This window comes from Balaenoptera borealis (assembly GCF_965194805.1).
Source record: "Balaenoptera borealis genome assembly, chromosome: 10".
In the NCBI taxonomy this organism is placed as follows: Eukaryota; Metazoa; Chordata; class Mammalia; order Artiodactyla; family Balaenopteridae; genus Balaenoptera; species Balaenoptera borealis.
In genome coordinates, this window is record NC_138874.1 from 62,373,134 (window position 1) to 62,390,547 (window position 17,414).

Here is a 17,414-nt window from a genome sequence, read left to right on the forward strand (position 1 = left end):
CCAACTCAAGCCATCCCAGTCCGGGCCAAGAGGCATCACTACCATCACACAGAGTGCCAGCCACCCTATCCGAAGGGCGAGCAGCCCCTGACCACGTGGGCAATCGGCATCAGTTTGGCGATGGGCTCCTCCCCAGACTCCACACCGTCAAGGACTCCTCACGAGGCTGACTGCTCACCTAGGGGGAGTCTTCCGTGTTCCCTTTCCCCAAACCCTATGTTTACAGATGGGAAAACCAAGACCCAAAGAACTGGGGTGACTTTATCAAGGTCACAGTGATTCAGAGGCAGAACCCTTTTTTAACACCAACTCCCTTGGCTTGAAAGAAAGAATAAGTTCTGGCATCTAGAAGGGATTTCTGTTTTCAGCAATATTTCAATGCTTCATACAAAAGAGAAAATTCAAATGGTTTACTCAATATACATACCTTAAGCCAGGTCAGAATTCCCACTAATTGCATACAAGTAGTTTAGTCAGGCTTATTAAGGAAGCCAGGACAGCAGGTGTCAGTCATTCTTTGAGTCTCTCGCTAGAAGGCAGCCTCAGGTGGAAACATACCAACAATCCTCTTCGCTGTTGTTTCTCTTACTTCCAAGGAATGTCATTAAGACTTTATTAAGAAGTCATTTTTAAGAAGTAGGCACTAATTGGTCATCCTAGGCTGTGTTCTCAGCCTCTCCCAACAGGGCTTATCTTCAGGGACCCAAACATGCATTCCCAAGAGTCAATGCAGGAGAGAATTTGAAGTCTGCCTCATCTTGCGTTCCCTTTGATGGAAGCAGTCCTGCCCTGGGGACTGGGGAGCCCAGAGAGCAGACAGAAGGGTCCCATGTCATCCTGGACATGGGGTCCTTCCACCTGAAAGGAGCCATGGAGGAACATCTGGGGAATGGGGTCTGGAGCTGTTGTGACTCCCCAGACTAGTTTTGTGTATAGGTTGGGAGTGGCAACCTGAAAACTCAGCCAGAAATGGGCCCAGGGTGAGGTGGGCAGTATCGGGAACACGTGGCCTAGCTCATTCACGGGCCAGCCATCACCTGGCCTGGGGTCTCAGCGCTGCGTTGCACCACGAAAACAGGTGCGGTGGCCGGGAAGCTCTTCCCCACACTGAGCAGAAATCTCCTCTCCCTCTGGGAACTTCTCTCCTTGGGCCTGGTTCTAATGGTCCTTCAGATGTTTGAAGCCCAGCATCATGTCTCCCTAAAAAGTCTTAGGATTCATCATCAGGGTTTGCTGTAGGGCTGAACTGTGCAAAGTCTTCAGAGGATAGCCCAGGGACTCGGGGAACCTGGCTGTCTATCTCCTACCTCTGTGTGAGCATTTGGCCTGCTCTATGAAATCAGGGTGGCAGTACATTTTATTGTAGCATTTTTATGTAGACCTACGCCTGACCTTCTGCTTTCCAGATTAGTAGGCCTGCCCAGGATCTCTTCCAACTATCACCCTAAAGTTGCCCAAGAATCCCGAGGTTGCTCAGCCTGTTTTCCCCAGCCTCCTGGGGGCGAGAATCAGGAATCAGCTGCCATTTTTAGCTTCCATGACTTCTGTTGCTTCTATACAATGTTGCCTCTGACCACTGACCCCGAACAGTAAGACACACTCTTGCCCACAAATAGGATGGTGTTCCTGACGGTTCAGATCCCCACCGAGGTCACAAGCAGATACCAAGATCCCATGTACCCTCAGCGGCTCTGTCGTGTCCTCAGCTTGTCCTTGGGGCCAGCCAGAGCCCTCACCATGACATCATCTCCCTGGAGAGCCTTTCTTCACAGTGGCTTTCTGCTGCAGAGGCTTAAGGCTAAGGGCAAATCCAAGTAACTTGCCTCCCCAGAGGAATGCACATTGAACCACCTGGTCCCTGGAAGCTTGGAAGTTTTGTTAGAGACCTTTTACACACACGGAGGCAAGGCTGCCACTGATCTCACATGGATACAGCTAAGAGGGGCTTCTTGGGAGGTTTTCCCCCAAGCAAAGATCCTGACTTGGGCTCCTACCTACACACAGCAGTAGCAGGACACCTGAAAATTGCGGCTTTGTTGATAAAACATTTGAAAAATACATATACTCCACTAGGCAACTGACGGGATATTTCTAGCAGTCCCTTCTAGTTAAATTCTAAAAAAAAAAATTTCTTGAAAATAATTCCTTAAAAGGATTTTTAAAGAGCCTACCTCTTTCACAGTCAATGGTGTCCACTCTGGAAGTGGATCACCTCTACTTCCTAATTGTCCATGGGGGGCGAGGGCCAGAGGAGTGGGAGGGAAGAGGCCATCAAACTTGGCAAGTTTCAAAAGCTGAGGGCCTCTCGTGAGATGACATTTTAAGTACTGGTGTCACTGTCCTAACTGAACAGATACTTCTGTCTGCAGATTGGGCCACAATGACCAGGGCATGGGGTCACAGCCTCTCTGGCCCTTCCCTAATGACCAATGCCGAGCCTGCTTCCATGTTGGAAGTGGACATTGGCAAGGCTGGCTATCTCAGGCCTCCAGCCATGGCATCAGCCAGCCAGCAGAGAACTGCCCCGAGGGATCACATGCCCCACAGCTAAGCATGACTTTGGAGCAGGACCAGCTGAGTTTGAGCATAGCCTCCTGCTTCTGCTTGGTTGCCCTTTCCTCCGGCTCCCACTTCCCTTGGCCAAGCTTTGTCCTTTGCTGGATTAGCACAACCACCTACTTCTCTGGACCTCCTCCCGGGCCTGGCCCAGGCACCCAGGTCTGGGTTGGGAAGGACCCCCTTCTCAACTGCCTGGCAGGTGTTCCAAAAGAGGAGTTAAGAACACAGACTCTGGCATTGCCACTGATTAGTGTATGACCTTAAGCAAGTTTCTCAGCTTCTCTGTGCCTCAGTTTCCTCGTCTGTAAATGGGGATAATAGTACCTACCAAATAGGGTTGGAAGTGAATACATATGAACTACTTAGGGAAGTACCTGGCACACAATAAGGCCCACATAACTGCCTTCATTGCTATTATTACTGCTTCCTCAGGACATCTTAGCTCTTCGTCCCTCTAGTTGCCCATGGCTGTGCCGTACAACTATGAGAGCTTCTGACTGGATACCTAGAGATCAGAGAGACTCACTTGCCCTTACCAAGGATCTCACCTCTCCTACACTTCTTTTTGTCTCGGGGTGGAAGCACTGACAAGGGATAGGGAGCCCGCACCTGGCCTCAAAAGGAGCACAGCCAACCCCACTAACCCTGCGGTCACACTGATGTCAGGAAGGCCAGGAGGCCACGTCTCCTAGGAAGCAGCAGAAGCCTTCGAGGGCTGAGACCTCGGGCAAGTCCACAAGTCTCTCCAGTCCAGAAGTCTTCTCCCTTACTCCTGATTTGTGAGGCTGGGACCAGATAATCTCCAGTTTCCTTTAAGTGCTGACATTTTAGGATCTGGTTTATTCTAAAGGGTCCCCGAGTTACCTCTGGATCTTTATAATCCACAGAACCTAAACTCAGGGATGGTGGGATCTGCCTGATAGAAGAAGAAACCCTCAGAAGACATGAGGGTTTGAAATCTGAGTTAATTAAAATCAGAATCACAAAATGAGGTCCTCCATACAAATGGTCCAGTTTTCCAGATGACTGACCCTCACTTGTCCAAAGCACCAAGACGTATAGCTCAAAGCTAAAGAACGGGAGAAAAGAAAACAGCTTTAGTGTTTTCAGAAACCTCCTCAATCTCTTTTAAGGCAAATTTTCAGAAAAACCAAATTACAAACTGAATTTTAAAAAGTGGTACATGGGGAAAGAGAGCAAACGCAGGTGGTAAAGCTATTAAGGAAGCACAGAAGCAACTGCTCTACCTCCCGGGGCCGTCCCTGTGTCCACGGCAGGGGACCGCTTGGGCTCCGGGGACGGGGCTGGCAGTGCTCTGCTCTCCACCCGACGCTGGTTACACGGATGCTTGCCAGGTGACTGTTGTCCACACACTTGTAATCTATGTACACTGTGCACACGCGTGGTATTTCCCAGCAATAAGGGGTTCAAAAGAGTAGCTAATGGGTTACTCAGGCAGTTGTAATAACCGTCGTTTGCTACGTGGTATTTCTTGTGTGCAAAGCACAGCTCAGAAGTCACCCTCATTTTATCAGCGTGTCGTGGTGGCCAGGGAGGTGTGCCTCTCACTCTCCTTCAAGAGAGCCTGCTATGGGCACACAGTCCCCCAGACTGACAGCTTCCAGCTGTAGCCCCGTGACCCTGAGGCCACGCTTCCCCTGGGCTGCCCCCAGGCAGTGACTGGGCGTGACATAGGTCGGTCGTAGTGCTGGCCCATTCCTGCCACACACGGGACTCTTCTGAAGAGCAGCTTTTGCTCAGGGCCTTTGGCCTGGCTGAGATTTTCTCTGAACTGCACTGCGGTTTGAGGCTTTTCCTACTCAGCCCTTCCTTCCTCTTTCCTTTCACGGGAGGCAGACTTGCCTCCAGTCTGAAGGCTTTTCTGCGTGCCCAACTCCCTCCCCCTCATCCTTCACATCCCCCTCTTGTATGTCTAATCCCATGTTGGCACCTGCTTCTCAGGGGACTCAAATAGACACAAGGCTTTTCCCCTATGCATTCTTTTAAAAATTGAGACCAACCTCGACGTATGGTTTTGCACATCTTTCCGTAAAACATTTTGAGCATTTTCACATGCTGTTAAATGTTCTTCAAAATATGTTATAAAATGGCCACATGATATTGCATGTTATGAATGCACCATTATTTATTTAAAGACATTTAGATTCATCGTATAGATTTGTTATGTTTGAAGCTGCTCCACTTGTGAATATCTCTCCTCTATTTGGGAAAGTCCTCACATTAGTGGGTCCTGCCTCTCCAAGCCAGACATCCAAATTTGCTTTCTCAGGCTCCCTTGCAGCTAGAGGCAGGCAGATGCCTCTGCCAGACACACTTGCAAGAAACCTGAATCAGAATGAGAGCAGTGCACTGTGTGGGGCGAAGTCTCTACTGGTGGCAGTGGTCTCTGCTTGTTCTTCATCATTCAAAGATATCATCTTATTGGCTGTAAGGAAGTAGCAGCCCCATTCACAGAAAAGGAAACCAAAAATCAGAGATATTGTTTAAAGTAACTCAACCATTGTTAGATACAAAACAGTAGTTGAGGTTTTTCGACTCTAGATCAAGTAAGTGCCCCAAAATTATACACCAGGCGACAGATCAGTCTCTCAGAGGCCAAAGATAAATCAGTCCCCAAAGGGGGTTGCCAGAGAAAGCCCTAGTTTTATAAGCCCCATTTCTAGAGCTCTGGAAACAACACGAACGTAGCTTCAGAGCCTGGTTCTCTCTTACTTGGTTGTGCATCTTTGGTCAAGCAACCAGCCTGTTTCCATTAACACCTCCTTCACAGTTTCTTTGACAGTAGAATAAGACAATGCTTTTAACAGGAAAACTACAAAAAAACTAAGTCTATGTTTTTAAATTAAATCTATGGTTTAAAAAAAAAAGTTTACTCATCCAAATAAATACTGTGTGTAGTCATAAAAGAAAAACAGATTCACATATTCTGATATGGAAAAAACCCCATGGCATTGGGTGGGGGAAAACCCCAGGTAGTTAGGTTATGATTTTGTCTAGGTAAAAATATGAAACACAGATCTATTTTTCACTTGTGTAGGCATAAACTGTAATGGTGGTTGCATGAAGTAAATAGAACTAATAAGGCTAGATCAAAACAGACTCCAGGGCTTCTCCGGTGGCGCAGTGGTTGAGAGTCTGCCTGCTAGTGCAGGGGACACGGGTTTGAGCCCTGGTCTGGGAAGATCCCACATGCCGCGGAGCAACTGGGCCCGTGAGCCACAACTGCTGAGCCTGCGCGTTTGGAGCCTGTGCTCCGCAACGGGAGAGGCCGCGATACTGAGAGGCCCGCGCACCGCGATGAAGAGTGGCCCCCGCTTGCCGCAACTAGAGAAAGCCCTCGCACAGAAACGAAGACCCAACACAGCCAAAAATAAATTAAAAAAAAAAAAAAACAGACTCCATTCTAAGCATTACTGTAAGTTCAAACACAGACTAGTTTGCTTTTCTGCAATGAAAACCCATGAATTCACCATCTAGATCTAAAACTACAACATTTTGCCATGTTGCATCATCTACATTTTCCTGAACCATTTCAAGGGAAATCAGACACTGCACCTCCAAAGAGTTAAGCTTGCATCGCCACACATAACCCCTACACAATGCCATTGGCACCCTAACATCATAAACAATTCCCTAATGTCTTTTAACTCTGAATCCATATTCAAATCTCAATTGTTTCCCAAATGTCTCTTACAAATTTTTTTCTTGTATTTGACTATAAAAGTCTCTTAAGATTCTTTTAATCTAAAACAGGCCCTCCACCCATCTATCCCAACAAACACCTTTTCTTCATACGTTGCATCCAAGGGACTGGGTCATTGTCTCAAAGAATATTCCTGATGTTTCTTCATTCCCTAACTTCCTGTAAGCCAGCAGCTGGATTTAATGGCTAATTCCGGAAGCCAAACAACACTTCTAACACTTGGTCCCAAATGGCCACAACTTGATCAATATCTGCCAGCTTCCCTAATTTTTGCCCAGCTTCCAGCTTAGTAGGACCAACCAGAGAAAGCCAAATATGCACTCCTAACCAAACACATAGGATGCCCCATTGCTAGTCAACCCACCTAACGGCTTTCCCAGGCTAACAGACTCTGATCAGGGCATACCTGAAGACCTTCCTTTTCCACTATAAAGCTTTCTCACTCTGCCACCTGCCTTTGAGTGTCTGCCAAAGGCAAGTGATGGCGGCTGACTCCTTTGCTATAGCAAGCTGGGAATAAATAGCTTTTGCTTGTTCTAATTTGAGCGGTCTCTATTTCTTTCCACAATTACTACTGATGCTAAGTGCGATCACACTTAAGGTGGTTAATAGCCACCTTATAGTGGCTTATAACCTCTTATATTGTCAGAGAGAATGGAATCTGATTTTTCAATTCATGTCTTGCTATAACATTTGCCTGTTTTGCCATGTGTCTTCATTAATATTTGCAAGAAAAAGATGGTTTAATTTTGCACCTAGAATTTATTTTAATCTTAAGTAAATGCTTCCCAAGTATGCAATTTTTCGTCAACCTTTACACTTCTGGCTCAATGCATCGAAATAATGGTTTGTTGTTTTAAAATGACAGGGTTTGGCCCTCTTTTCATTAAACATGTAGTCAGTTAAACTGATCTCACAAAAATGAGTTTAATCTTAATCTAATCTGAATAAAAGAATGCTACAATCAAACACCAACCACCAAAAATAATAATAAAGAACTTTAACCCTGGGAAGATGTATAGTATAGAGCGTATGAAAGTCAGTTAGTATGATATACGGCACACAGAGGGTGCTCTGCAAATATCAGGGCCCATCCCCCACAGTGGGGCACCCGGCGCAGGACCACTGAAGGGCAGCCCTTTTCCTTTCAGGTTATGCTCAGTCATGACCCGCAGTGCATCCTTAGGGACAGCCCTGCCATCCCCACACAGAGCGGCACTGCCAGAGGACCAACAACCCCCCGTAGTGCTTCGAGGAAACAGCACCGCCGTTTTCATGTGTGGGTGGCCATTACACACTCTTCCACTCACGTCCCAAGACCCCTGAAGAAGGTCACTTGGTGTCCCTCTCTCCAAGCTCCTCCCTTCGTGCCTCAAGGTTTCAGCCAGTGCACCAGGCTCAGGAAGTTATGTGAGGATCAAGGACGTGAGGCAAGGTGGGCACGCTTACTTCTCGAATCCCAGCAGAAAATCTCCACTTCCTGTAACCCCAGGGTACGCACAGAAATGACTACCCACAAACCCCAAAGCAGGGCTTGCGCCCTACCCCACAGTGTGGGCACAAAGCAGGGCTTCCGCCCTACCCCACAGTGTGGGCACAAAGCAGGGCTTCCAGTCTGGCCCGACATAAAACATCTTTAAAACCTTTCTGTTTCCTTTTTTTAAAAACTACATTCCCTGTTCTCAACTGCCTAAGAAAACCAGAAAATGATAGCAGCTCACAGAGCCCCAGGGATGCCCCCTGTACCACCCAGCGAACACCTATCCCAATCTCCGACCTTGTCTGAGGGGCTGTGTAGAATTTTAGCAGCGCCTCCTGTCAGAGAAACAAGCTCCACATGATGGGACTGAATCTCTGTGCTCACCTGACGTGGGCTTGTATTTCCCTGCGTCTAGGCTATTCGCCTGCCTGGCGGTCCTTTGCATTTTTGGTCTCAACTATAATAGCTCCATTTGCCACCGCAGTAGTGGCTGCAATATAGGGCAAAAGGCTACACTAGCATCTCGGGTTACGTAAAGAAAACTAAGAAACAGAGCTCTGTGCTTATTCCTCCTGGGTGAGAAAGGGGAGAGTTTGATTTAGCTGGTATCTGCATCAAGAAGCAGTAGAGAGAAACACAAAAAATGTGTTATCTTTCTGGGACGAGGAGTGGAATTAGACATCTCAGTGTATACATTTTTATGTCTTTTCTGCTTTTGAAGCAAAAAGAGAAAAAAAAAAAAAAAAAACAGAAAACTCCAAGCTCTGATCACCAAATCCTTCCAGAGGGAGGTCTTCTAAGCCAAGGAGGCACTTTCAGTCCCACCCACTGGAATTCTGAAACCCTTTATCCACCCATCCCCTAGCCCATCACTGATGTGTTTCACGCCATGTTCTTTAATGCCATAGGGAAGACAGGCCTCCACCTGGTCCTACAGGGTCATCTGAGGCCTGCAGGGGCAAAACCACAACAAAGAATCCAAGAATCCTTGGATGGAGGGTGCTCAGGACAGGGGGACATGCAACTCCCCCACTGTGGGCTTCTGGCTTCTTTTCATCCCTGCATTTTTTTTCCCCCCAAAGATTGGTTCAGCTGTTATATCCAACTATCTGAACCGGCCTGAGGGCACTGACTGCCTCCTGGGGGTGTCTTCACCCCTAATTAGAGCCCACGTGCTCAATCCTGCCAGCAGAGGCAGTGACAAGCCCGGGTGCTGTGACTGTAGCTCCTGGTGTCCTTCCAGGGCTTTGAACCTAGCACGTGATGGTCAGTGCTTCTTGTCTCACCAGTTGGTTGCCGTAGGGAGATCAGGAAACCTTTTGGGTGAGAGTTTAATCCCTGTGGGGTAGCTGATAGTGCCTACTTATGGGCCTCAACCTCCTCTTCTGCGGCCAAGAGTGGCTGAATCTCTGCTGCGTGGGGGGCTGCAACCGTCCCATCCCTACAGTGGTCTTGGTACCCCCTACCTGCGTTAGCTGCTGTTGTCTGGGCGATGCAGCCACATCTTGACTTGCCCAGCTAGTAACTTCCCCGGGGACTGGAGTGACTTCACGATGGCGGCCACTACGAGGATGACTCAGGGCTGCAGGCTGACCCAATCGATATTTGGGGCAGAGCTGTAAGTGATCAGATTGCTGACTTGGTCAAGAGTCCTGCTTGTGGACAGACACCATAAAGGCCTTCACGCTCTTGGAAGGTGATCAGTACTGGCAATGATCTTCTCTGCAGATCCGACAACAATACCGAAGGATGTATCAGAAACACATGTACATATCAATGCAACTTCAACTGCCCGTCATCCTGAGCTCCCGTCCTGTGCGGGATGGCTGTCGCTCCGCCTCTTGCTGACTGGGTCATCGGATGGCAAGCAGTAATGCCTGACCTCTTGGGGATACCAGCAGCGTCAAGAGCATCACAGAACCCATATAACCCACAGGAGGTCAAGCCTGCTCTTACAGGACTGAAGGATGAAGCACTGCTTTGGCTCGGAGGCCAATAGTCTTGAGTTCCCCAATCCCTGGGCCCTCAACCTTGGACTGTTGGGGAAACGAGTGTGCAGCCTGCGAGGGACCCAGAGAAGCTCTTCTGATGGGCTTCCATCCCACGTTCTTCTGCATTTTTAAGGGCCAATTACCTGGGCTGTGACCTGAAACAAGGACCTTCTTGTACAGACACACGCCTTTCAGATTCAACTCTGAGATTTTTGGTTTTAAACAAACAATTGTACTTCCCATAAATGAAGATGACCTCAAGCTGCAGCATCCTAGAGAATCACCCGCTTAGTCTTAGACCCTGCAACACACAGAAACGAGAGATGACACAGGAGGTCACAAAAGCTAACTTTAAAAAAATACGCTGGTTTTTAGGAACAAGCGAGTTGTTTAGAAATTATAAAATGTTATCAGAAGTATTTAACATATTTCAAACACAAAAGTGTAAAAACAACTTACTGTACTTCAAGGAAAATGTAAACTTGTAAAATGCACAAATTAAACATATACTATCTTCACTCTAATTATTAGCAGATAATCTTAATAAAGATAAGCTGTTAGTCAAAAATAGCCACTGTCATTTCTAGCAAAATGTCTTGCAAGTTTAGATTTATCATTTTTATTTCCATGGAGAACCAACACCAGCACACACCGTTGCTGGGCTCAAAGCAGGTTTTGTTTGATTCTGTTCATTATCATTGTGTGTCCTGAGATGCATGGCAGATGCCAGCCACACCCCATGATGTGCTCAGGGACAGCCTGGCCCCACAGAACCCTCCGGTGGGCATCTGGGCCGGCCAGCCCCTCTTCTTAGTCCCACAGCCGCTTGGTCCTCAGGGCATCTCTGTCCATCTTTGACGTAAGTAGGCATAAAGCAGCTTCTTAGATGGTTAACTTCCTCAGAGCAGGTAGCCTCTGTGAGAAGCTAAGATCACCTCCAAACTAAGCACAAGTCTGCTTTTATCCCAAAGGCAACGTGGCAAAAAGAAAGGGCTGAGGCAATTTCCTGTAAATGCCCAAAGCCTTCATGTCCTATCTATAAGCCATAAACCCAACACAGAAGCGTCTATCAAGTTAAGTGAGTCTATATACAAACACAACAACAGTAAACTTAATCCGAATGCCCATTTGTTGGGAACTGGTTAGGTAAGTTATTGGTAAACCCACTGTGACAGTTCTTTTGATGTGTCAGTTTGACTAGGCCACAGTCCTGTTATTCAGTTAAACACTGAGCTGGGTGTTACTGTGAAAGCATTTTGCAGACGTGATTAAAGCCCTGATCAGTCAACATTAAGAGTAAGGGATGGGCTTCCCTGGTGGCGCAGTGATTAAGAATCCGCCTGGCAATGCAGGGGACACGGGTTCGAGCCCTGGTCCGGGAAGATCCCACATGCCGCAGAGCAACTAAGCCTGTGTGCCACAACTACTGAGCCTGCACTCTAGAGCTGGAGACCCACAACTACTGAGCTCACGTGCCACAACTACTGAGGCCCGTGCGCCTAGAGCCTGTGCTCTGCAACAAGAGAAGCCACCGCAATGAGAAGCCCGCGCACTGCAACAATGAGTAGCCCCCCCTCGCCACAACTAGAGAAAGCCCATGTGCACAGCAACGAAGACCCAACACAGCCAAAAATAAATAAATAAATAAAATAAAATAAAAAAGAGTAAGGGAGCACCCTGGATAATCTGGGCAGGCATGATTCAATCCAAGCTACAGGGCTACCGCATTGCCCTCAACGCTGAAGAAGCCGGGAGGTTTTTTTGCGTGGAGAATGTAAGAGAGGATTCCTGGACTAGGGACACCAGGCACAGATCAGAGAACTGGTACCATACTGAAGAGAAAAGGACTAAGGGACTGGATGCTGCCGTACTGAATCCTGAATGCAAAGAGTCCCCGCCTTCTCCCCCAGTGGGCTCAGAGATGCTGCCAGGCCGACCCATCCCATCAGGAGTGGAAGGACTCCTTTGGGGAATCTGAAGACAGACCTAAGGAGACCATCATTAAGATTCCCCAGTGAGCAGCCCAACCAGGCCACTCTACAGAGAAACTCAGACTACACACCTCCCCATTTGTTCTGGACCATTAAATTAAATGCCCATGATTAATCACTAGCTGACACAAAAGGATTACCTGATACCTGAGGTTAAAGCGCTAATATACAAGACAAGGTATCCTCAGTCCTGGTATCCCCCAGACCACAGAATAAATAAATAAATAAATAAATAAGCCACAAGCAAATAAAAAAACCTTAAACCTTGGAGGAATTAGAATTACGTGAGAAGAAAAAAAATCTATCTTCAGATGTGGGAAGATATTATATCCAAGAAACAAGCATAGAATGATATAAAAAAATGACATTCAGAAAGAGTTCTTGGAAATTAAAAACCGGATAGCAAAGATGAAAAACTCAACAGAAGGGCTCGAAAGATAAAGCTGAGTGAATCCCCTCAAAAGAAGAGCAAAATGACAAAACGATGCCGATAGGAGATCAGAAATTGAGTGACTCCGTCCAGGGTGTGCAACATATAAATAATGGAAGCTCCAAAAAGGAGGGAGGACGAGGAGGAAACCCGACAGCAAGTTATTTGTTATTTTATTTTGACCCTCAGGCCTCCCAACCCAGATGCACCAATCAGCAGACCATGGTGAATACAGACCTTGCCTTTTTCTTAATCCAGAACTTTTCTAGAAAACAATCCTAGGAGAAGGTAAATGGAGTCATCTTCCTCTGAAGAAAGAATTCGGATCAGGGGTTAATCCTTTCTCCTCACAAGCAGCACAAGAAACAGGAGATCCATCAAAAGAGAGGAACGTCAAAGAAAGAAATCAAGAAAACTCCCAGGAAATTCTCAGGAAAGTAGAGGAGGTACCAGGATGAGGGCTGGCACCAGACCAAGAAGACAATAAGTCTGGTCTGGAGCAGGGACTCAAGACAGAAATGTCCAGAGGTGTTAGCACCAAAGTCTCTGCTCGTTTCATAGGGCTCAGCTAAGAACAGAATGTTAAGGTGATGCCGGCCCCGGGTCTTATTTCTCCTAGGATTTTATCGACATGAGCTGGTGACCTTCCTGCTCTCCAGATCAGCAAGAGAAACCAGCATTTCCTCCCACAGACGTGCTCAGCTTTGGCTTACTGCTGAAATCCAGAGGACGGCTGTGGTGAGCCTGAAAACTGCAGTCAGCGGTCCACGCCCTCTGACCATATTTCTGCCAGACAACGAGGAGCCGGTCTGTGCACAGCACGGCCACACGCCCTGAGTGTGGCGGCCCCGGGATCCCCAGGACTCATTCAAGTCCCTGCTCACTGACTTCCCCAAGGGGAAAGGGCTCTTCAAAGTTCCCAGGGAAGCGGAGGCTCGCCCTTCCCCCGAGAGCCCATTACATTGTCTGGCCAAGGTCATCGAACAGTGGCAGCGCTGCCCCGTGCCCTCACAGCTCAGTGTGTGCTTGAGGCCCAGTGTTTTCAAAACCACACATGACATTGTTTCAAAACACCTCCACTGGGGGTGAAAATAGAAAAGCAAGGAAATCATTAAACCACAAGTCAGTACAGTGCTCACTCTGGGGTAAAAGGTGGAGAATTCAGCTACTGTTGGGTGTTAAGAGGGCTTCTACGGTAGTGGTAGTGTTCCTTAACAGTGGACGCACTGTCCATTTTATTATTCTTTAGACCGTATATTTATACTGTATATGCTCTTCCGTATGTATGACACATTTCACAGTTGAAAAAAAAAAGATACAAACTCATAATAGCAAGGAGAACTGAAGGGGAAACCATCAAGAAGCCAGAGACTACATTCTGGAAGGTACGAGCACATGAAAGAAAGAGTATGCATGATTGAAATAAGGTCCAGGAAAGCCACAGGGAGAACAGCAGCAGGAGGGAGCCGGGGAGAAAGCCCGGCTGTCCAGGCTCGGGCCTCGGAGCCCCATCCCCTGCAAGAAGGTGATCGTCCCCATGCCAGCCACACTCCCAACTGTGAGACCATGCTTGCTCTGAACCACACCCGGCAATTCCTCGTATTTCTCTCCGTCCGTCCTTGGTATCCGTGACCTGGGTGGCCCTCTGCCCTGTCAACCCCGAGAGGGGCGGCAGCTCAGCTTCCCAGACCCAAACTCCAGTTGTTCAGCCACTTTGGTCAGCCTCAGAGCCTTGTTCCGGCCAGAGAGGCCCAGGACTTTGGGCCAGTGCTTGGCTCCTGGTCCAGACCCCTTCAGTTTCTGCTCCTGCGCATTAGGCGTCAAGGACTCCTCCAGTCTCAGAAAGTCACGTGTGCCAAGGCTCCCAGAGCTGGGGTTTTGCTCAGGTTCTGCAAGGCCAGGAGGGAAGTCCCACTCCCCCCCCGCCCCCATAACTCAGATGTCAGCATGGGAGGGGGCCTCAGAGGTCATCTCGTCTGCACTGTCTTTGGAGGCCCAGGCGAGATCTGTCCAAGGCCTCAAGGCTGGAGTTGAAAGTCAGCTCTGCCTTTCCAGAAGGATCTGAGCCTGCGTGAGACAGACACCAACGGGGGGCAAAGGCTGCGCACCTCTAGCCCCTGCCTGGGCTGTGCATGGTTTAGAGACAAACACAACTGCACACCCCCCGCCCCAACCCAGTGCCACTCAGCGGTGTCCCAGGGGCTGCCCTGTAAGGCCTCAGCGCATCCAGAAACAAGCAGTCTATGAGCTCAGCGACCTAACTGCCCTCCGTTTAAAGAGGCGTAGAGGTTTTAGCCTGCAATTGTAAAAGAAAACCAAGTTTCCTGTAGAAAACTTGGAAAGTACAGAAAAGTCTAAAGAAGAAAATAAAAATCACTCATAATGCAACAAGTGTGAGCTGCTATGGATGGCTTTGGCATCGTCATGGACCTCTTTTACAAGAAACCATTTCCTAAAACAAGCCATTTGTTGGCTGGGTCACAGGATCCAGGCCGCGGCGCACCCCCTCCCCCAAGGTCGGTGCTGAGTCTGTCAAGAAGATGTGTGTGACCCTGAGGCTGGCCTCACGCAGGCCGAGGAGCGGCGGGCTTGGGACCCGGCCAGCTGCACGGGCCCTCCCCTCCTCTCCACGGCCACAGTCCGACGCAGCTCGGCGACTCCTGTGGCTGCAGGCGAGGCCAGCGGGACCTGCAGGTGAGACTGCAGGGTCCACAGTGGAGCTGCACCCGTGGGCCATGAGCAGGGAGGCACTGGCGCCGAGTGTGCCCCTGCTGGCCCAGCCTCTGGCGCAGTGTGAGGCTTTTCCACGAGAGTCTGCCCTCCAGCCCCTCCAAGCAAACAGAGCAGAGGAGGAGGACTCTGCTCTGACCTGGGCCTCGGGGCGCTAGTGAGGCAGCCCCGGCCTCCTGGCCACTTCTCCCAGCCTTCTTGCCACCCTGGAACAGACTTTCACGCCCAAAGTGGCTACCCAGGAGAGCCGCGGGTGGTCTCGCACTACAGCCCCTGGGCCAGGCTCGGCCTTCTTCACCCCGGGGGCCCGGTCTGGGCCTCACCCCCTGGCAGACAGGGACTCGACTGAGAACATGAGGGGATACTGGTGTCCTTCAAACCCCCTTTGCTTTTCTCGGCCCAGCCCAAACCTGCAGATCTCAACGGGAGCCCCCACGGCAGGATCTGAATTTTGCACGAATCAGCTGCCTGGCTGCAAGCACCACCCACAGCTCTGCTGGACAGAGGGACACGTGGGAGGGAAGGAGGGAGTCAGAGGGGCTGAGGCCACAGGTAAGAGGGGCTCCTGACCATCATGAGAGCTGGCGAGAACCTCACGCGGCGGCCAATTCCAGCCACCTGCCGCAGGGGAGGAAGACTGCCTCAAATTTAGGAACAAAGAGAGGGCAGGAAGCAGGGAAAGGTGGAAACTAAATGAATGCAGGTCTCTTCACCACAACAAGTTACAGAAATTGACCTTTATTTATTGTACTAAAGTCTGTTTAACTTTCGATACAAAGGAAGGTTTTAGTACAGAAAATCCCAGTCTGTCCGAACAGTACCTGTGCACACTGTACCATCACCGTCCCACCCCCGCCGCCCAGAGCAGCAGCCCCGCAGGGCGCCAGTGAGACCCCTCGACAGCCTGCAGGGTGTCCTAGTTGTCTGAGCCAGAACGCGTGTACCTGTGAAACGAAGGGCAGCACTGAGGACTGAAACGTGTCTCTTTTCGAACAACTGTGCAAGAAAATATATCCCTTTTTAAAAAAATGTCACTATGGCTAAACTATAATCTAGTGTCTAGAATTACAAAGAATAAAATGAAATCAGAGATTTCTTGCTAGTAAAATGAAATGTTAGGAACAGTATTAAAATAGAGGTCCTACCCCAGTGACACTTACCCGGAGCCCCGTACAGTACCTATTATTAAGAGGACGCACAGTTTAAGGAGGAACCAGATCAAACCTTCAGCCAGAAACATCCAGCGTCAGAAGCGTTAAAAAAAAAAAACAAAAAAAACAAAAAAAACACACAAACCCCAAACAAAGCCACCCTCGTGGAGCACTGCTCATGCTGTAAGCGCTGGAGCCAAGACTAGATAGATCCCAGTTTCTCTTTTTTTGAGTTTTGACAGTGACTGCACTAATCCTTAAGCTTCCGTAAGAGTTCTCTGCTCAAAGTCTGAAACACGAATGTTTTTATATCAAGTAGAGCTGATGTGCCTGCCCCACTCTAGAGCGCTTAGGAATTACCCTGCAAAATCTGCACTGGTAAAGGCTGTCACTATTCACAGAACCTAAAGAGGACCCAGTGGCATGCATCAGCCCCAGCCTAACACCCTGCCTGGAACTGGCTGTGTCACAGTGAACCCATGAAGCTCCGAGGACCAGAGAGAACGCTGGAATAATGAACGCAGGTGGACGAGAAGAGGACGCAGAGGGCAGGAGACAAAGTCTGAGGGACGCGTCCGCGAGACGGCCCAAGTCGCCCTCCTCTGTGCAGGAGGGGAATACACTGCCGCTGGAGAGTCTGCCCCACAAAGGCACTGGTTCCGCGCCCGCCGATGGTCGAAGCATCCGCAGTCGCAGGTCCTTCCAGGAGAGGTGCCACCAAGGAGCATGAAGTTTGTCAAAGCTCTGGTCCCACTGACAAGAACCTCCCAAAGCAAAGCGGCCCCCAGCGAGGTTCCAGAGTCGTCCCGCTGAAAACAGGCACAAAACCAACACCAAAGCGACAGTGAGGAAAGGGCAGGGGCTGGGCAGCGACAACATGGAGCCGTTCAAGTAAACATAAACAACCGAATACTTAGAAAAGGCTTGTAAACTTGTGATCTGAAAGGTTCTCTTTGCAGCATCTCTGACGAGCTGGCTACGAGAAAGGTTGGTGTCGAGCCCCTCTACAGAGTCTTCTGTCTTACAGCGCACGAGTGAGAGGAATAGAGTCTGCGGCCCTCTGTCTACAAAGGAGGTGCTTCTGGAGTCCTGCTTCATGGATCCTTCCCCTTCACGTTTATATACAGAGACGTCTATCTTTAGTCGCTAAAAGGAGCTGAGCCAGGCAGTCACGCCGGCGGCCAAGCTGCAGCTGTCCCCAGCACCGAGTTCTAGAGAGGGCTGGCTGGGATCCACAGGACTTTATTTTGCTCTTGATTGACCATTGCCAAGATCTGAGCGCAAATGCTCGACAGGGCTCCTCCCTGGACGACCCCTGCAAGAGAGCCCCCAAACACACACGTCATTGGCTCAGAGGA

At 49.2% G+C, this 17,414-nt stretch overlaps 1 protein-coding gene across 7 annotated transcripts in view; it reads right to left on the minus strand.

The window, feature by feature from the left end:
- The window catches only part of DLG5 (discs large MAGUK scaffold protein 5), a gene marked incomplete at its 5' end in the record, with an annotated part of 211,409 nt that overhangs the window by 73,478 nt on the left and 120,517 nt on the right, over window positions 1-17,414 (minus strand). For 2 of the 7 annotated variants that reach the window (XM_082408735.1, XM_082408731.1), the window contains one exon: window positions 15,628-15,849. The exons of 3 other annotated variants lie outside the window; for them this stretch is intronic. In XM_082408735.1, coding sequence (XP_082264861.1) covers window positions 15,692-15,849 — 158 coding nt within the window. In that variant the 3' untranslated portion in view covers window positions 15,628-15,691. Of the gene's footprint in view, window positions 1-15,627; window positions 17,372-17,414 lie in introns of those variants that run through there. 2 more of the 7 variants (XM_082408736.1, XM_082408733.1) reach the window with 1 other exon arrangement.